The 21,561-nt window shown below is 40.1% G+C and overlaps 1 protein-coding gene across 2 annotated transcripts in view; it reads left to right on the top strand.

Annotated features, from left to right (window-relative positions):
- Positions 1-21,561, top strand: part of LOC126334641 (ATP-binding cassette sub-family C member 12-like) — a 498,524-nt gene that overhangs the window by 300,821 nt on the left and 176,142 nt on the right. For both annotated transcript variants that reach the window (XM_049997082.1, XM_049997083.1), the window contains exons 17-19: positions 2,165-2,307; positions 3,403-3,530; positions 17,411-17,565. In XM_049997082.1, the coding sequence (XP_049853039.1) occupies positions 2,165-2,307; positions 3,403-3,530; positions 17,411-17,565 (426 nt within the window). The remainder of the gene's footprint in view (positions 1-2,164; positions 2,308-3,402; positions 3,531-17,410; positions 17,566-21,561) is intronic.

Below are 21,561 nucleotides of genomic sequence, written 5' to 3'. Positions count from 1 at the left end.
CTGTCCCTTTACCACACAGTGCCCTGCTTGTCACTATTGATGTCACCACCATTTACACTAATATTCCTAATGCCCATGGCCTTACTGCTATTGAAAACTATCTTTCCCAATGCAGGACAGATTCCAAATCAACAACCTTCTTCCTACTGACCATGACCAAACAAATCCTCACTCACAATTACTTCTCCTTTGAAGGCATTATCTCCTAACAAATCCAGGGTACAGCTATGGGCACCCACATTGGAACACCCTATGCCAACCTTTTCATGGGCCATCTAGAGTAATCCTTCATAAACACCTTCACTTGGTCTTACTCAACCCAACAAGCCACTTTCAAGGATTTTGACCTTCACCTCAAATATGGCTACATCAGTACCTCCATCCATATCAAACCTAGTAGCCACCAGCAATAGCTCCATTTTGCCAACTGCCGCCCATTTTATACCAAGAAATCCCTTCCATACAGCCTACCCACTTGTGGTCATCGCATCTGCAGTGACAAGCGGTCCCTCTTGAAATATACCAAGTGTCCCACTCAAACCATCACAGACTGTAATTATCCTCCCAAACTCGTACAAAGACAGATCTTCTGTGCCTTATATTTCCAGTCTTCCACCACCTCCCAAAGTCCCACCATCTGGCCACAGACAAGCATTCCCCTCAAGACTCAGTACCACCCAGGACTCGAGCAACTGAATTACAGTCTCTGTCAGGGTTTTGACTATCTCTCATCATACCCTGAAATGAGAAATGTCCTGCCCACTATCCTTCCCACCCCTCAGACAGTGGTTTTGCAGCATCCACCAAACCTACACAATATACTCGTCCATCCTTGCACATCCCCTGCTCCCAACCCCTTACCTCATGGCTCATAGAATTCTAAGAGACCTAGATGCACACCTGTCCTTTAAATCCTCCCACGACCACCTACTCCAGTCCAGTCACAAACATCAATTATCCCACCAAAGGCAGAGCTATCAGTGAAACCAGTCAGATGTACAAGCTAAGCTGCAACCACTGTGCTACATTCTGTGTTGGCATGACAACCAGCAAGCTGTCTGTTCACATGAATGACCACTGAAAAATTGCGGCCAAGAAACAAGTGGACCACCTTGTTGCTGAGCATGCTGCCAAATATGACATCCTTCATTTCAATGACTACTATACAGCCTGTTACATATGGATCCTTCCCACCAACACCAGCTTTCCTGAATTGCACAGGTGGGAACTTTCCCTGCAATACATTCTACATTCCCTTAACCCTCCTGGCCTCAACCTTCATTAGTCACTGTCCTCACCCATCCAGCCCCTTTCCTGTTCCCATTCCAGTACTACACAGCCATTATTCCACCATTACACCCAGTCTCTTTACTTCTCTCCTTTTCTGCTACTCCTTCCTCTCCCCCCCCCCCCCCCTCCTCCTCTCTTTACCACTCCCCTGCCCTCAATCTAACCTGCAGTACTACAAGCACTACACTGGCTGCCACCCCTACCATACCATCACTCCCCCTCCCCCTCCCTGCCCAGACTCCCCTTACCCCCACCCAGTCACCACTCCCTTCATGCACTTGTGCTGCTACTTGCAGTGTGGTTTCACTTGCCTGAGGCTGTAGTTGTGCACTTGAGTTGTGTTTGCTTGAGTTGTGTTTGCATGAATATGTGTGTGTATGTGTGTGTGTGTGTGCGTGTGTGTGTGTGTGTGTGTGTGTGTGTGTGTGTGTGTGTGTGTGTCCTATTTTTGATGAAGGTGAGTGGAAACTTTTTTCTTCACAATATTGTTACATTCCACCCTGGCATTTTCCATTGTTTAATACCTGCTAGCCTACACAATAATTTCTAAGCTGAAATGATGTGCTTTCTGTTATTGCTCCAAATATATCAAAACTAACCCATTTTTTGCTGCAGATTTGTTATTTATAACTTTTTCCTCGTGTGATACATGGGATAAACTCTGTTAAAACAGATTATTGTTTCTTTTATATATTACTCAGTCCCACATAGTAAATGGCTACCAGCTGTTCAGACCACTGAATAACTGAGTTTCAATGTAGCATCATGTTGTAAAATCGCAATACAACAATTGTTGTACAAGTGTTGTAAGCTAAATGGCTTTTTTATTTTATTTTATATATTTATTTTTATTTTATTTTTTTTTAATTTACAGTTTCTTACCCAGTGTGACATCATATATGTCTTGAAAAATGGAAAGATAATTGCAAGTGGACAACATGAACAACTAATAAATTCTTGTAATTATTATGCAGATTTGCTGACACTTTATATGGACAACACACAAAATATTCAGGGGTGAGTCATTTGCTTGTAAGGAAATTGATTAAACTTAGTGTATGCTACCTTAAATTGAAATATTATTTAAAGCAATTTTCACTAAAACTAGGAAAATATCTCTGTAGTGAAAGGAATCCAGAATCTCATATTTAGGTGTCCAATTACTTTCTTAATAAATTATGCTCCTAAAATTAAGACCCTCACACCCCTTGGTCTTGAAAGTTAAATGACATGCATAGTTATATTGAGAAGTAAGTGTGGAGACTAAGATTCTAGAAGAAATGGTAAAGGTACATGCTAGATTATAACACAAAGGTAAGATCTAGAAGCAAATTACAAGCTACAAATGGAAATGAAAAGACATGTGTACAAGTATCCGAATGGAAGTAGGACTCTAAGGACGAGGCCTAGGAGTAACTGAAGACAAAAGCAGGTTTTGATCACAAATGAGCAAAGAAATATAAATATGTAAAAGGGAACCAAACATGAACCAAAAACAACAGACAGTAGGAAAGGTAAATTGTCTTTGAGGTGAGAAAAAGTGGTGTAGAAAAATTAAATTAAAATGGAAATTACAAAACAGGACCACAAGAATCAGAAACGTTTGAAACCAACAAATTCAATAAGAGTAAAAACCCTAAGATAAGCTATTTTGTTGGTACTGCATCAAGGCAGACTATTTTTTTCATCAAGAGCCAGGTCATGCACAAAAAATAATGTAAGGTTCTCCAGATAATTAAACAATTTAGCTTCATCAATATGCTACATAGTAAATACATTGTACATAAATATGAGTAGTATCTGAGCCTGACAGTTCAAAAAGTCTTGCAAATTTTGTCTGTGGATATGTGGGAGTTACTGGATTGCCGTAATCATATCATAAGGTATCTGTAATTCTGTCTCTAAAAGTCAAAATAAATACTGATCAATATGAAATTGGTTATCAGAGAAGCATGCTGAGCCACTGTGAAAGGAAGTATTGTATGTCAAATGAGTTCCATTAACTGGAGTAGTACAGCAGTTGTATTTAATATTACTAAATTTCAATAACAATTTTTATTATTTTTGTTTAATACTAACATCTGGTCAGTCTAAGTATCCTTTCTCTCTTAGGCTCCAGAGCTATGACAGTGTTTCAACACTGTCATCTGATGTATTCAAGACATCAAGCAACCTGAACAGTAGTTTGAGCAGTGTCACAACAGCATGTGATGATGAAGTTGCAGCACTCACTGGCGAAGGTAGAATTTAAATTCTTCAGTACCTTCAAATGTTCAAGAACAAGCTCTGAAAGGAACAGTTGGATGGATGGTATTGAAATCTTCTACTGATATTCATCCAGCTGTTCTCTTTCCACACTAGAATATTTGTAAATTCAGTTAACTTTTCCTTAATTTTATAGAACTAAAGTCATGTTGATGTCTACTACTCCTGTATGCAAATTAAAGGCAAATGCAAGTAACTGTTCTGCTTGAAGGATGAATCCCAATCTAATCTAAAGCTTATTCCCTCTGATTGTTAGTAAACCTTCTTCAAGGAAAAGAAATAATATTTTTTTTTGTTTTAATTGCTATAATCTTGGGATGTCCAACATCAAAGGTAGCAGGAAGAAAACTTCAAATTCCAACATGCTGACTATCCTAACACATCGAAAATAATTAACAAATTTTGCAGGAGAGCTTCTGTGAAGTTTGGAAGGTAGCAGATGAGCTACTGGTAGAATTGGAGCTGTAAGGATAGGTCGTGAGTCATGCTTGGGTATCTCAGATGGTAGAGCATGAAAGGAAAAATTTCCGAGTTTGAGTCTTCGTTTGGCACACAGTTAATCTACCAGGAAGTTACCAATTTAAAAAGGTTTACCAGAACTGCTGCATTTGATAGTACATTGTTCTGGCACTAACTAATAACTTAACTAAACACTCATCATGGGGCCGAGCGAGGTGGCGCATTGGTTAGCACACTGGACTTGCATTCGGGAGGACGACAGTTCAATCCCGCTTCCGGCTATCCTGATTTAGGTTTTCCATGATTTCCCTAAATCTCTCCAGGCAAATGCTGGGTTGGTTCCTTTGAAAGGGCATGGCCGACTTCCTTTCCCATCCTTCCCTAATCTGATGAGACCGGTGACCTCGCTGTTTGGTCTCTTCCCCCAAAACAAAAACAACAACAATATAATAATTACTCATAAGTACGATATGCTATTATGGTGGCACTTGATGATGGAGTGGGCTAATGTAGACTAGAATCATAGCACTCTAGGCATTTTCACATGAATTTGGCAGGAACTGAGGCAGATGTGAACTGGAACTGAACTCGATGTGGACTGTTGAGTGGAGTAATGCAATCATTAGCACACTGGAATCACATCTTGGAGGATGACAGTTCAAGCTCACATCTGGCCATCCTAATTTAGGTTTTCTGTGATTTCCCTAAATCTGTCTGAGCTCATACTCCATCCCTAACCACATCACTGTTGATGGAATGTTAAACACTCATTTCCTCCTCCTCCTCCGCAATGTGAACTGAATGAGAGTGACTCTGCATCACTATTTGTTATGCGATTAATGGGTGCATACATGTTGTTCCCCATGGCATGTACCCATGGCATGTGCCCATGGCACCTGGGTAAACCCACACAAAACCCCAGTGAGGAGACAATCTGTGAAGTGTTATATCTCTCAATCTCTATAGGCTTTTCTGTGGGGTGAGGCTCAATGTTCACATTCACCAGGGTGTCACTGGTTGGCCACAGTTGGAGCTCACTGCTGCAGGCAAAACTGGGGGAAGCTGCTAGCTGCATCTGGAGGTCCCCAGGCGAGTGGCTGTACTGAAGTCTTCTGAGTCTGAAAAAGAAAATAGCCCATGAGTTCTTCCTACATGTCAATGAGTGCACTCTGGCCAGATGTTATTCCTGTGATGCGTAATGACACCTTGTTGATGTTTTATTCTAAATGTTGCATTGCTTAGGTACTGAATGATTGTACCATGTACCTAAGATTTCTTACACTTCTACACATTGTAATGGGTACTGGATCAATTATTTTAAAATATTTTTGTCTTGACTGTTGTTGAAGTTTTAGCTGTGTATGCACAAGTGGCTTTACAATTTACCTTTAACTGTGATTCAGTCTTCAATGCAGTTTCTCTGCTGAAATCTGGCATCATGCAGAGTGGCTCTGCTCTGAGAGAGAGAAAAAAATCAATGAAATTAAATAATCATATGGCAGTTTCAGCCAGGAGACTTCATATGGGTTTTTTCAGCCACCTAGTGCAAGTCTTTTTATTTGGTGCCACTTCAGTAACTTGCAAGTCAATGCTGATGTAATGGTGATGAGGACAATGCAACATCCAGTCTCCAAGCAGATAAAATCTCTGACCCAGGTAGGAATCAAACTGCGTCCCCCCTCACATGGCTGTCAGCCACACTGACTATTCAGCTTCTCCATAAGTGCAATGGCTTCATGATGAAACAGTGCAGTTTTGTATTGTGGAATGCTATTCCCTTAAATATATATATATATATATATATATATTTTCCACAGTTGAAAACTGAGTGTTATTGTCCAAACAAAGCCTGAATCATTCCCATTGGTGACATTTAATCACAAATGAAAATTTTGATAATGCATCAATGATGATAATGAGCCAGTATCTTCCTAAAAAATGGCACTGCAAAACTGACATGTAGATGTGAAGATGGTTTTGATTCCTGTTCCCATGGCAAATATTTTTGAGGAGGAGGTGACTGGCATTTTTGTTATCAGTGGCATTTAGGTAGGACCACTTCTATGTCCTGATCTATATTTTTCTAGTAGCAATGTTCTTTGGAAATGCACTTAGTACATACTATGCCCCAGTGATATTGACAGAGCACTTGGACTACTATGGATTTAAGTGCCTCAGGAGTTATCTTCATGCTTTTCTGGATTCTGAATGTACTAGAATAATACCCTTGTACACTGTGAGTGCTTGTCTCATATGCCAGAAAGATATAATTTCAAACTTATCAATTTTCTGTCAGTAGGCCACTCTATCTGAATGTACTGTTTAGTATTATGGGGCCTGGGTGCTGTGTTGTCCTCATCACCATCTAATCATAAAACTGAATTATTTGGCACAAGCTATGCAATAAAATTACAATTTGATGGGAAATTTTCCACAGCATCTTGACTAACTAAATATAAAGAAATATATTAAAAACAAAGATTCCAAGACTTACCAAGTGGGAAAGCACCAGCAGACAGGCACAATAAAATAACACACAAACAAACACACAAAATTACGAGCTTTCGCAACCGGCGGTTGCTTCATCAGGAAAGAGGGAAGGAGAAGGAAAGATGAAAGGATGTGGGTTTTAAGGGAAAAGGTAAGGAGCCATTCCAATCCCGGGAGCGGAAAGACTTACCTTAGGGGGAAAAAAGGATAGGTATATACTCGATGTGAATCTTCCAAGTTTTCGCGGCGCAAAGACTGCTCCATTAAGTTTCGGAAATGCAGCCGCATGAATTCTGCTTCTTCTAATATTTCGGCTGTATACCTTTCAGCCATCTTCAGAGAGTGCCGTACCACTGACGCTCCAGCGCTCGCTCCATCCTTTTAAACTCGCGGACAGCGCCACTGCGCATGCGGCCACAGATAAACAAGGCACCAGTGATGTTAATCGACGCAAAGAGGTACAACATATGCATGAGTTACGTCTGTGGCTGGGCATTCGATCCATGCTGGGAGGTCGATGTATTACTGGGAGCTGAACTGTAGCGACGTCATTGTAAGTTCAATATTGAAAGTGCCGGATTCCATGATTTATCTAATGTGAAACCGCTTTCTCTATTAATTAAATTCTTCGTCAAGCGGATTTCAATGGCTTCTTTTACTACGGAGTCCCAGAAAGATGAAACAGAAGTCAGAATTTCGATATTTTCATATACCATAGAGTGACCAGAATCAATACAATGCTCTGCCACAGGCGATTTACTGGGTTGTAAAAGCCGAGTGTATCTGCGATGTTCCGTACACCTCTCTTGGACTGTACGATTTGTTTGTCCGATATATGAAAGGCCACATTCACATGGTATCTTGTAAACTCCAGGCTTGCGGAGTAGTAAGTCATCTTTAACGGAACCCAGGAGTGCAGCCGTCTTCGGCGGTGGACGAAAAATCACTTTTACTTTATGTTTAGTGAGGATCCTTCCTATTTTGGATGAAAGGCTTCCCACATACGGCAGGAAAGCCATGGATTTAAATGTTTCCTCGTCATCTTCTGCATTCCTTACGGACACCTTAGGTTTTATTTGTAGTGCCTTATGTATCTGTTGTGGAGAATACCCGTTGTCCTCAAAAACTCTCTTCAGATGTAAAAGTTCGTCTTTTAAACTACTTTCGTCAGAACTGACGTGTGCTCGGTGTACCAAAGTTCTTAGAACACTACTCGTCTGCGAAGGATGGTGACAGCTATTTGCATGTAAATATAAGTCCGTATGGGTCGGTTTCCGATATACTGCATGACCCAAAGTGCCATCTTCTTTGCGCCGTACCAAGACATCCAAAAATGGAAGACATCCCTCCTTTTCCACTTCCATTGTAAAATTAATTTGTCCATGGATGGAGTTCAGATGGTTTAAGAAGTCCTGCAATTTGTCCTCGCCATGGGGCCACACTACAAAGGTGTCATCAACGTACCTCCAAAAAACTGTAGGCTTCAAAATAGCAGACTCCAGGGCCTTCTCCTCGAAGTCCTCCATAAATAAATTAGCCACCAAGGGTGACAAAGGACTACCCATGGCAACACCGTCAGTCTGTTCAAAAAAGTCGTTATTAAATAAAAAGTATGTGGAGGTCATCACATGGTGAAACAAAGCTAAAATCTCCTTATCAAAACTTTTTCCAATGAGATCTAAAGATTCAGAGAGAGGTACCTTAGTAAATAGCAACACTACATCAAAGCTGACTAATAGATCAGAGGTGTTCAGTTTCAAAGATTTTAATTTGCCAATGAAATCTGCAGAGTTCCTTATATGATGATCACATTTTCCCACAAGGGCCTCAATAGTTACGCCAGGTGCTTGGCACAATCATAGTTGGGAGAACCGATATTGCTCACGATAGGACGTAGAGGAACGTCTTTCTTATGGATCTTTGGGAGTCCATAAAGCCTTGGAGGCACTGCACCGCTTGGTTTCAGTCTTCGTATGACCTCCGGTGGAAATGGGGAGGCATTCAAAAGCGACGCCGTCTTCCTTACCACCTTGTTGGTGGGATCCTTACTGATCTTCCGGTACATACTATCATTCAGCAAGCTGTATATCTTATCATGATAGTCGTCACGTGACATTAAAACAGTGGCATTACCTTTATCAGCAGGGAGAACCACCGTTTTGGTATCTTGAGGAGCATACGTAGTGCAGTCCTCTCTGCCACAGATATATTGCTTCTTTGTGGGCGTGCCTTCATAACAGCTCGACAAGTGTCGCGTCTTATTTCATCTGCAGAATCCGTAGAGAGTGGTCGGACAGCTTCTTCAATGGCACTGATGAATGCAGGTATAGGCAAGACCTTTGGCGTGGGTGCAGAATTCAGTCCTTTGCTTAAGACCATCATCGTAGCATCGTCCAAATCTCTACCCGTCATATTAATGACGGAGCGTCGAATGATACTTTCTTGCTGTGGAGATGGCTCAAGTCGGCTGAACTTTGCAGTCTGTCTTGATGTTGCTACCTCACGAACCCAGTCTGATTTGGCCCATGTTGTACCATCTATCCAGTTCCAAGAGTTGCTGGGTAACTCCACAGACATCTTCAGGTGCAGACGATAAAGTTCTTGAGAAAAAAGATCCAGCTTCCTTCGTGTAAATCGGATCCTCTCCTTAACAATAGCAGAACCAGCTTTAATTAAAATCTTATTCATGGAAGTCGATTTTATAAAATGTACTAACCTCGCAAACTTCGGAATTATGCCATGGTCACGGCACCTCAGTAAAAAACTTAAAGAGCTCAATAGTCTCGCTCTCAAATGTCGTAGCTTGTCCAATCGTCGAACACATAAAACCATCTCCTCCCCGAAGAGGTACTTGATGTGAATCTTCAAGTTTTCGCGGTGCAAAGACTGCTCCATTAAGTTTCGGGAATGCAGCCGCATGAATTCTGCTTCTTCTAATATTTCGGCTGTATACCTTTCAGCCATCTTCAGAGAGTGCCGTACCATGAAGGAAGCTGGATCTTGTTTCTCAAGAACTTTATCGTCTGCACCTGAAGATGTCTGTGGAGTTACCCAGCAACTCTTGGAACTGGATAGATGGTACAACATGGGCCAAATCAGACTGGGTTCGTGAGGTAGCGACATCAAGACAGACTGCAAAGTTCAGCCGACTTGAGCCATCTCCACAGCAAGAAAGTATCATTCGACGCTCCGTCATTAATATGACGGGTAGAGATTTGGACGATGCTACGATGATGGTCTTAAGCAAAGGACTGAATTCTGCACCCACGCCAAAGATTTTGCCTATACCTGCATTCATCAGTGCCTTTGAAGAAGCTGTCCGACCACTCTCTACGGATTCTGCAGATGAAATAAGACGCGACACTTGTCGAGCTGTTATGAAGGCACGCCCACAAAGAAGCAATATATCTGTGGCAGAGAGGACTGCACTACGTATGCTCCGCCAAGATACCAAAACGGTGGTTCTCCCTGCTGATAAAGGTAATGCCACTGTTTTAATGTCACGTGACGACTATCATGATAAGATATACAGCTTGCTGAATGATAGTATGTACCGGAAGATCAGTAAGGATCCCACCAACAAGGTGGTAAGGAAGACGGCGTCGCTTTTGAATGCCTCCCCATTTCCACCGGAGGTCATACGAAGACTGAAACCAAGCGGTGCAGTGCCTCCAAGGCTTTATGGACTCCCAAAGATCCATAAGAAAGACGTTCCTCTACGTCCTATCGTGAGCAATATCGGTTCTCCCAACTATGATTGTGCCAAGCACCTGGCGTAACTATTGAGGCCCTTGTGGGAAAATGTGATCATCATATAAGGAACTCTGCAGATTTCATTGGCAAATTAAAATCTTTGAAACTGAACACCTCTGATCTATTAGTCAGCTTTGATGTAGTGTTGCTATTTACTAAGGTACCTCTCTCTGAATCTTTAGATCTCATTGGAAAAAGTTTTGATAAGGAGATTTTAGCTTTGTTTCACCATGTGATGACCTCCACATACTTTTTATTTAATAACGACTTTTTTGAACAGACTGACGGTGTTGCCATGGGTAGTCCTTTGTCACCCTTGGTGGCTAATTTATTTATGGAGGACTTCGAGGAGAAGGCCCTGGAGTCTGCTATTTTGAAGCCTACAGTTTTTTGGAGGTACGTTGATGACACCTTTGTAGTGTGGCCCCATGGCGAGGACAAATTGCAGGACTTCTTAAACCATCTGAACTCCATCCATGGACAAATTAATTTTACAATGGAAGTGGAAAAGGAGGGATGTCTTCCATTTTTGGATGTCTTGGTACGGCGCAAAGAAGATGGCACTTTGGGTCATGCAGTATATCGGAAACCGACCCATACGGACTTATATTTACATGCAAATAGCTGTCACCATCCTTCGCAGACGAGTAGTGTTCTAAGAACTTTGGTACACCGAGCACACGTCAGTTCTGACGAAAGTAGTTTAAAAGACGAACTTTTACATCTGAAGAGAGTTTTTGAGGACAACGGGTATTCTCCACAACAGATACATAAGGCACTACAAATAAAACCTAAGGTGTCCGTAAGGAATGCAGAAGATGACGAGGAAACATTTAAATCCATGGCTTTCCTGCCGTATGTGGGAAGCCTTTCATCCAAAATAGGAAGGATCCTCACTAAACATAAAGTAAAAGTGATTTTTCGTCCACCGCCGAAGACGGCTGCACTCCTGGGTTCCGTTAAAGATGACTTACTACTCCGCAAGCCTGGAGTTTACAAGATACCATGTGAATGTGGCCTTTCATATATTGGACAAACAAATCGTACAGTCCAAGAGAGATGTACGGAACATCGCAGGTACACTCGGCTTTTACAACCCAGTAAATCGCCTGTGGCAGAGCATTGTATAGATTCTGGTCACTGTATGGTATATGAAAATATCGAAATTCTGACTTCTGTTTCATCTTTCTGGGACTCCGTAGTAAAAGAAGCCATTGAAATCCGCTTGACGAAGAATTTAATTAATAGAGAAAGCGGTTTCACATTAGATAAATCATGGAATCCGGCACTTTCAATATTGAACTTACAAAGACGTCGCTACAGTAATACATCGACCTCCCAGCATGGATCGAATGCCCAGCCACAGACGTAACTCATGCATATGTTGCACGTCTTTGCCACCGATTAACATCACTGGCGCCTTGTTTATCTGTGGCCGCATGCGCAGTGGCGCTGTCCGCGAGTTTAAAAGAATGGAGCGAGCGCTGGAGCGTCAGTGGTACGGCACTCTCTGAAGATGGATGAAAGGTATACAGCCGAAATATTAGAAGAAGCAGAATTCATGCGGCTGCATTCTCGAAACTTAATGGAGCAGGTATATACTCGCGCACACACACACACACATATCCATCCATACATATACAGACACAAGCAGACATATTTCAATATATGTACTCTATTCTTTGTGTGTCTAATGCTTCCCTAGACACTTCTTGTTGATCAGTACAACAATTACTCATAAGTAACAGTTGATATTATGGCAGAAATTGAAGATAACATCAGCTAATGTAGACAGAACCGCAGCACTGTGGGTATTTGAACATGAACCCAGCATGAACTGCACCAAATGTGATATTCCAGGCTTCACAATTCATGATGGAATGAATCAGTTTTATACTGAACTTCCAACCAAAAAAGCTACAATCACTATTGCAAAAATGTGACAATATTTTCTTCAGAATCAACAAGTACTTGATGTGAACTGGATGAGAGTCAACACTATTTATCGCGTAACTGACAGAAAAATCTTGCATCTGTGAAGAGGAAAGCAGTTCTAAATATCAGTGATGCCTGTCGCAGCTGATATCACTAATGGTGGATGAATCTGATGCTTCAACAGTCTTTTAGCAAAATCAGAAATGGGCCCCATATTATGAGTGCCATCTAGGCAATAATAGAATGGGACTCAGTGTGGCACCAAGGCTGGATTGCTTACAAAGTGGCAATCCGTGGTGCGTATCATTGTGTACCAGTGATGATGTACACACCATTTTTCATATTTCCATATTTAGCTGACAATTCTCTTATAGAAATGTTTTATTTTCATCATGTGGTTTTAGAGCTAACTGATACTGGATATTTTAAATGTTTTATTTTTATCTGTACACTTTTATCAGACACCACACATTGTACTGGTGATGTGCAGTGAAAGAGAAACTATATCAACTTCCTACAATCTGAGGTCTATAAAATTGCATTTGAAGACAATAATTTTCTTTCCACATACAGGAATACTTGTATAAAATTTTTACATGGGTATATGACTGTACTCTGATGTTATAATTTGTGTATGTCTTTGCTCTGAATCAATTTGCCAATTTTTAGGTAGTCCCACATGAATATCACGCTGTCTACTGTTTTGAGTTGAAAGTAAAAAATGCTCAAAACAGAAATGAAATATGGTAATTTGTAATGTACAGTACTTGATTACAGTTACTGAAGCATGGAGCATTGCCACCTGACTGAAAGACACTTGAAGAATTGCAATGCTATTTCATTTAAATTGTGACTAAATTAGTTTTTTTCATACCATACTAAAACAAAAGTAAGAATGATAAGATTTATAGATAGTCTTCCAGATGAGAAGAAGTGAGTACCATATTTACTTGAATCTAAGCTGCACCTGAAAAATGAGACTCGAAATAAAGGAAAAAAGAATTTCCCAAATCTAAGGTGCACCTGAAATTTGAAACTTGAAATTCAAGGGATGAGAAAAGTTTTAGACCACCCTCCAGATCGAAACAAAGTTGGTCCATTGTAATGTGAGACACAATTTAGGTTGAATGGATGAAGATACAACTACAGTAGTTTAGTTTAAGTCATAAGCTTAGCAGTTAAGCTTTACCAGGTAGCCATTGCTATGCGTCAGGCACTCCATCCGTATTTATATGGGTACCCTTCTTTTTTCACGTGCTTCATCTGGCTTGAATCAATTGATTATTTTGCTTTTATCTGATAAATGCCGTTCTCTTTGTTATAGGTGTTTATGTCACTCTAAGCTAAAAATTCATTATTGTACTGTGTCATGCATTGTTTATTGCATTTTGATAATGAGTGTTTACGACCTGTTGCCGCATCGCAGAATGGCTTGCTTGCTTTTGTGCACACTACCATGAGGAATTGTCTCATTAGCGAAACAATGACAAGAGACTGCTATTTTTTGTTACTTACACTGCTTATTTCTTTGATAATGATCAACAAGATCCAAACAATAGACTGTGTATGATAGAAGATGAAACTTCCTAGGAGATTACAACTGCGTGCCAGGCCGAGATTCAAACTCAGGATCTTTGCCTTTCACAGGCAAGTGCTCCACCATCTGAGCTACCCAAGCATGACTCATGCCCTGTCCTCACAGCCTTACATCTGCCAGCACCTCATCTCCTGCCTTCCAAACTTTACAGAAGCTCTCCTGCGAACTTTGCAAAACTAGCATTGCCGAAAGAAAGGATATTGCTGAGACATGGCTTAGTCACAGCGTGGGGGATGTTTCCAGAATGAGATTTTCACTCTGCAGTGGAGTGTGCACTGATATGAAACTTCCTGGCAGATTAAAACTGTGTGCCAGACTGAGACTCGAACTCGGGACCTTTGCCTTTTGCAGACAAGTGCTCTACCTACTGAGCTACCCAAGCACGACTCACGCCCCATCCTCACAGCTTTACATCTGCCAGTGCCTTGTCTCCTACCTTCCAAACTTTAAAGAAGCTCTCCTGCAAACCTTGCAGAACGAGGACTCCCGAAAAAAAGGATAGCTCATATGGTAGAGCACTTTCCCTCATAAGGCAAAGGTCCCAAGTTTGTGTCTCGGTCTGGCACACGGTTTTAATCTGCCACTCTGTTGCAGAGTGAAAATCTCATTCTGGAAACATCCCCCATGCTGTGGCTAAGCCATGTCTTCACAATATCCTTTCTTTTGGGAGTGCTAGTTTTGCAAGGTTCACAGCAGAGCAACACTAATAAAATAAGAATGAAAATAACTTAGAAATGAAACACTGAAATTTAAATCAAAATTTTATTACGTTTGTAACACATCTTATACGAAATGTTTAAAATATCAGTCATGACTCTGAATCGCTATCACTCGATTCTTTGTTGCTCGTTTCTTCATACAGAGCATGGTCTTCCGTACCATTTAGTGCACTGGATATCGAACATTTTTTAAATGCTTGTTACAAAGTTTGATTTGGAACACACTTGCATGCATCATAAATATTGACACACTTGTGACAAACTATCATGTTTTACGTGGCCTGTTGGTGTCAGTTCCCTGTCACTTTTCGAAAGCCAGTCTGTGTACATCCATTTAAGTTTGTCCTTAAATGGTTTATTCAAACAGACATCAAGTAGTTGCAGAATTGACATCATCCTGCCTGGAATTACTGCCAAGTCCATTTTGCTTTCCTCTAATTTTCATTTTACTGCAGGTGTTGTATGGCTTGAGTACACATCTAATACCAACAGACTGCGTAAACCAAGCATTGTGTCAGGACGACGATTCTACACATACCTTATCCATACCAGCACCATCTCCTCCAAAAACCACCCAGTTTTGGTTGCTTGTACAGTTACAGTTTTTGGAAACACTTCTGATTTTGGTAAAGTCTTTCACTTGAAAACTATGTATGGGGGTAATTTATGTCCATCTGCTGTGCAAGCAAGCATGACGGACATCCGCTGTTTCTCACCCCATGATGTAAGAACACTTGTGTTTTTCTTTCCTTTGGTGTCAACTGAATAATTTGACAGCATGTCAAAATATATGGGAGTTTGGTCAGCATTTCCTATCTGACAAAGAAGGTATTGCTTTTCTGTGTGCAGCCTAGTTATGAAGCGCTGAAATTCCACAAGTTTTTCTTCTGTGCAACTGAAGTTCGCCTCCAAAGTGAAAAACCACAGTGCTTCATGAACAGATAAAGCCAGCTGTGACCAGCCCTAAAATTTTCCATTTTTTGTTCTCTAGAAATTATATTTGCCTTAATTTTTAAAATTTTGGCATTCACAGGCAGAAATTTCTAACACTGTTCCTTAACAGATTCATTTAAAATCACTTCTAGTGCATGATATCGGCCACACGTCGGCCTATTAAATACTTTCCTGCTACTTGAACATTCAAATATTTTGTCTCTCTGCAGTTGCCATCGCCTGACATTGCGCTCATCAATCCGGTATCGCAGACCTGCAGCACGATTAGAACTTTGTTCCGCGAAATAAATAACTCCTCTCTTGAATTTGGCACTATAATTAAAGCTCTTCATTATGGTTCACTAACACCAACAAGCATTTCACAAAATTCCATTAAGCAATAGGTGCCACTACGTGAAATCTTAATGAGCCCCAGTGTGTCAACTCGTGCAACAGTCCTAAAGCCTTGTGCATTGTTGGTATTTTTGTGTAAGACAATTATTTTTGTTGTTATGAATATTTGAAAGGCTGCTACATTTGAAGATGAACAATACGGAATTCTATTTACTTCATTGGATAATGTATAAAGATCCAGTTGTCGAAACTCAGGGCGGAGAAAAAAAACTTGTCTTCTACCTTTTTTAAATTTATTTACTGATGCAGAGGTTTTGGTGCCAGTATTTATCTTTGTGCCTGCAAAGCATGCCTGTGTTGTGCTACATATATTCGACAGCAGAAGTTAGTTGTGGTAGCACCTACCAGCATTTTTCAGAACTTCTGCTTACTTTGCACTTGATTCTAAGCCAGAGCTGGTTTTTTTGGATTACAAAAAATGGAAAAAAAGTGCTGCTTAGATTTGAGTAAATATGGTAAAGGCAGCTGTATATGTGTAGGTTGAGCACTGAATAGGTGTTACACACACTAGTTTCTGACGCACACACAGAGCTTTTAGTAATAGAAGTGTGGCAGTGATGATCAGCTACAACTTCAGAACCATAATCAAGCCAAACCCAAATCCAGCTATGGCACTCTGGGCCACCTGGGGTGCTTGCAGTTAAGCAAATGCCCATTTCTTATGGACTTCTGATGTGAGATACTCCTCTCATAAAGGTGATATACTGAGAATACAAACTGGAAGGTGCTCCAAGCTATTACTCTTGACTTATTGTTAACAAATGTAAGATACTCATATTTATAGACCTCCATGTAAATGCTATTTGCTTTGTATTAAAATGTACTTAAGCAGTGAAATTGAAGAGAAAGTATTCACCAACTCAACACTACTGTCAGATTCAAAACTGATATTCCACGAAATAGACAGGTAACAGCTGCCCACTCAGCTGGAGTTAGACCCCCTAGAAGTCATTCGTAAGTCATAACTTTTGGATTGCTATAATGTGCAAAATTGTTCCACGTGAAATTATATAATCAGCTGTCAGAAAATCCATTTTGGAATATAACAGAATTACTTAAATTAAATTGTATCAATCTTATATTCTAAGACTCATAGTGTATTTCTATATGTCTGTAGTTATATAAAAGTGATGAAGCCTATTTCATTGCATATTTTCAGTGACAAAAAGATTTTTTATTCATGAGTATGATGTTGGTGTGAATGTATATTTTATCATATCCTTTAGATTCACGAAAAAGCAAGCATACTCCCTGAGGAAGACAGATATTCAGAAAGAGGGATGTGCCTACTTACTTATATAAAATAAGCCTCTCATGCATGTTACCTCTTTCTCTGAATAGCATTAATATTGTTAATCATTCATAATATAAAAGGTCTATTTTCTTAGTTAATGTATCCAGTCAGGCTATAGGTGAGCAGGACCTGTAGACTCTGTGAAATCAAATAAACTTGCTAAGAATATTAATATCCTAATACGGCATAATAAAAGATTGTACTGTTCATTTACAGTCTGTTAAGAGTTTTTGTGATCATATATTTCAATTTTTGCTATAGGTCCTGAATCTGAAGAAATTGTTTTCAAGGACAACTTATCAACTTACCTCCTTTCTGGAAAACAACGTAGCTGTCATGCCTTTTTGGCATGTGGATTAGTAATACAATTAGTCTGTTTTCTATCCATAATCACAGCACTTCTCCTCTTCATTCTTGTAAGTATTGCATTGCTTTTCTTCTTTTTGTATGCATCTCTTATTGAGTTCTGCTAACTCATTTGAAATGGTGAAAATATACAGCACAGAAAGAGTTGGAAAAAATACTACTGCATATCACTTGTCTGCCTCTCTGCAGTATCGTCTACATGTACAGTCTGTGAACCACTGTGAAATGCATGACAGAGAGTATGTCCTACTGTACCAGTTGTTAGGGCATTTTCCCATTCTTTTCATGTATGGAGCATGGGAAGAATGATTGCTTAAATGTCTCTGTGCATACTGTAATCAATCTAATCTTCTCCTCATGATCTCTGTGGGAAAAGCGTGTATTGGGTTGGAGTATATTCCTAAAGTCACCATTTTAAACTGGTTCTTGTAACTTTGTTAGCAGACTTTCTCAGGATAGTTTATGAGTATCTTCATGAGTCTGCTAATTCATTTCTTTCCAGATATCTATGACACTCTCCCATGGGTCAAAGAAACTTGTAACTGTTCTTGCAGTCTTTCTCTGTACATGTTTAATATCCCCTGCTAGTCGTAGTCACTACAGGTCCCGCACACTTGGACATTATTCTTGGATGGGTTGCATGAGTTTTTTGTATGCAGTGCCCTTGCAGACTGATTGTGTTTTCCCTAGAATGAGCCAGAATCTGCTACCTGCATTCCTCACGACTGAGTCTATATGATTATTCAATTACATGTTGCTACTAAGTGTTCCGCCCAGGTATATGTATGAGTTTTCTGATTCCAGCTGTGACTCAATGATTTTATACCCATAGGATACTATTTATTTCCTTTTTTTGAAGTGCACAATTTTACATTCCTGAATGTTTAAAACACTTTGCCAGTCTTTTCACCACTTTGATATCTTATCATGGTTTGACAGAATATTTATGTAGCTTTGTTCAGACTGTACTTCACTGTAGGTAACTGCATCATCTGCAAAAAGTCTGAGGTTGCTGTTAACATTGCCCACAAGGTCATTAACACAAAGGACCCAACACACTTCCCTCGGGTACACCCAAAGTTATTTCTACATGTGTTAATGACTCTCCATTCAAGATCACATGCTGCATCATCCTTACCAAGAAATACTCAATCTAGCCCCAACTTATGTCTAGTAAGTGTGTGCAGAGTCAAATGTTTTTCAGAAATCAAGAAATCCTGCACCTGCCTGACTGCCTTGATCCAGGGCTTTCAAAATGTCATATGAGAAAAGTGTGATACATGTTTTCAAAGTGCATGCTGACTGGTACGGAGGAAGTTGTTCTATATGAGATACCTCATAAGGTTGGAGCTCGAAATATGTTCTAAGATTCTACAACAAACAGGTGCCAAGTATATTTGACAGTAGTTTTGTGGATCACTTCTGGTACCTTTCTTGGAGACAGTGGTAACCTGCACTTTCTTGCAACTAATGAGTATGATTTTTGTACAAGGGTTCTATGCTAGATTATAGTTAACAGCAGGGCTAACTCAGCCCCCAAACTGAGTATAGAATCTGATAGAGATTACATAGGGCCATGCAGCTTTATTCAGTGTCACCAATTTCAGCTGTTTCTCAGTGTCACTGCCATTAATATCTGTTTCAGTCATCTTGTCAGTGGTATGATAATTAAACTGATGGCATGAGGGCAACACACCTGGGTTTGAAAACAGAGTTAAGCATTTCTGTTTTCGCTTTGCTACTCTCAATTTCAATTCCTCTCTTGTCCATGAGTGACTTGGCAGTAAGTGTGGTGCCATTAGCAGCCCTTACACATGACCAGAGTTTCTTTGGGTTTTGTGACAGATCTTTCAACAATAGGCTGCTACAGTAGTCACCAAAGGCTTAATGCGTTGTTCTCTTGACTGCAAAATCCCTTTCATTCAGCATCTGTCTGTAACTTTATGTTTTGATTTATATCTATTATACAGTAGTCTCTGTATCTTTAGAATTTTCTTTACAGTGACAATTTCTCTCATCATGAACTGTTCTACCGAGTAGTATTTATCCAGTGCAAGGTAAATTATTCTTTTAAACTTGCGCCATAGTTCCTCCACATGCTCCTAACATGAGCTAAGAGCTTCAAATTCCTCATTGAAATATGACACTATTGCTTCTTTGTTTGCCTTTTGTACATATAAAACTTTCTACTTGCTTTTGTTGCCCTTTTTAGTTTGGTATTTATTGTTGCTGTGTTTGTCTCATGGTCACTGATACCAGTTTCAGTGTGGACAGCCTGAAAGAGGTTGGGTCTGTTTGTTGTCATTAGATCTAATATATTTCCATCATGAGTGGGGTACTGAACTATCTGTTCTAGGTAGTTTTCAGAGAAGGCTTTAGTAACTTTTTACTGGATGTCTTGTCACATCGACCACTAATGAAACTACAATTATCCCAGTTGATTGATGGGTGATTAAAGTCTTCTATGATGATTATAATATGATTAGAGAATTTATATACAAGCAAACTGAGATTATGTCTAATTTTTTTGTTTATATCAGGAGGTGAATCTGGTGTTAAATAGAAAGATTCTATTATAATTTTATGTCCACCCTTGATTCTGAGCAACCAGTGGGACTCACTTCACCTGTTTTGGGGAAACCTGTTTTGTCCAGTGTCAGGAAGAGGCAAAATCAAAAGGGTAGCAGTCTATTAATCATTGGCAGTTCCAATGTACAGTGAATAAAGGTGCTCCTTAGGGAAATGGCAGAAAGGGACAGGAAAAAACACACGATGCACTCATTTTGTATGCCTGGGAGCCTTGTTTAAAAAGTTGAAGAGGCTATTCTGACAGCCATTGAGTAACAGGGTGTAAGAAACTGCAGACTGTGGTGCATGTTATAACAAAGGTCATACTTCATTTGTTTCAGTGACTGGCAGAGAAGGTTGAGAAGACCAGTCTTCCTCACAAGTATTTCAACAGAGCTCACAGTTTGCAGCAATGTATCCTGAACTGTTCATGACGTTCTGGTTCTTAGTCAAGTGGAAGGACTGTGGTGCATGTTGCAACAAAGGTCATACTTCATTTGTTTCAGTGACTGGCAGAGAAGGTTGAGAAGACCAGCCTTTCTTACAAGCGTTTCAACAGAGCTCACAGTTTGCAGCAATGTATCTTGAACTGTTCATGATGTTCTGGTTCTTAGTCAAGTGGAAGGACTGAAGAAGTGACTTCAAAAGTTCTGCGACAACCTAGGATGCCACTTCCTGGGCTTGTGCCTTCGGGTTGAGAACTGTATGGTCCCCTTAAATTTGTTAGGTATACACTACCTTCAGGGGCTGCCACCAAGGTAGCTGACTGTCTGTGGGATCCTCACAAGGAATTTTTAAATTAGGCAACTCTCCATCCAAGGAGATCCATAAGAATAAGTGTAAGATCCTAAAGAATAGCCCCCACAGGTGAGGGTATTAAAATCTTAGTAGTTAACTGCTGAAGAATTTGCAGCAAAATGCCAGAGTCTGAAACAGTTCTGGAAAGCAGTGAAGCTCACATAACACTAGGCACACAAAGTTAGTTGAAACCTGAAAGTGATAGCAGTGAGATTTTTGGGTAGAATGTTAAGTGTTTATCAAAAGGATAGGCCAGTGGCAAATGGAGGTGGTGTATTTGTCTGAGTAGACAAGAAACACAAATCAACTGAAACAGAAATTGAAGCTATAGATGAAATTGTTTGGGCAAGACTCAGTATCAGGTACAGGCATAAAGGGGTAAATGAATCCTTCTACTGGCTGTCAGACTCATCTCCTGATATGAACCAAAAACAGCAGAGAAAACCTCAGTTCACTATTACTTAAGTTCCTCAATCTTACTGTAATTATTGGTGATGATTTTGATCACCCAACAATCAATTGGGAAAATTATAGTTTTATTAGAGGTGAATGTGACGAGATATGCTGTGAAATATTACTAAATGCATTCTCTGAAAACTATCTAGAACAGATAGTTCAGAACCTTATTCATGACGTAAATATATTGGACCTAAGAGCAACAAGTAGAGCTGACCTCTTTG

Source organism: Schistocerca gregaria, chromosome 2 (assembly GCF_023897955.1).
Source record: "Schistocerca gregaria isolate iqSchGreg1 chromosome 2, iqSchGreg1.2, whole genome shotgun sequence".
Classification (NCBI taxonomy): Eukaryota; Metazoa; Arthropoda; class Insecta; order Orthoptera; family Acrididae; genus Schistocerca; species Schistocerca gregaria.
This window is presented reverse-complemented; position numbering and strand designations above follow the sequence as displayed.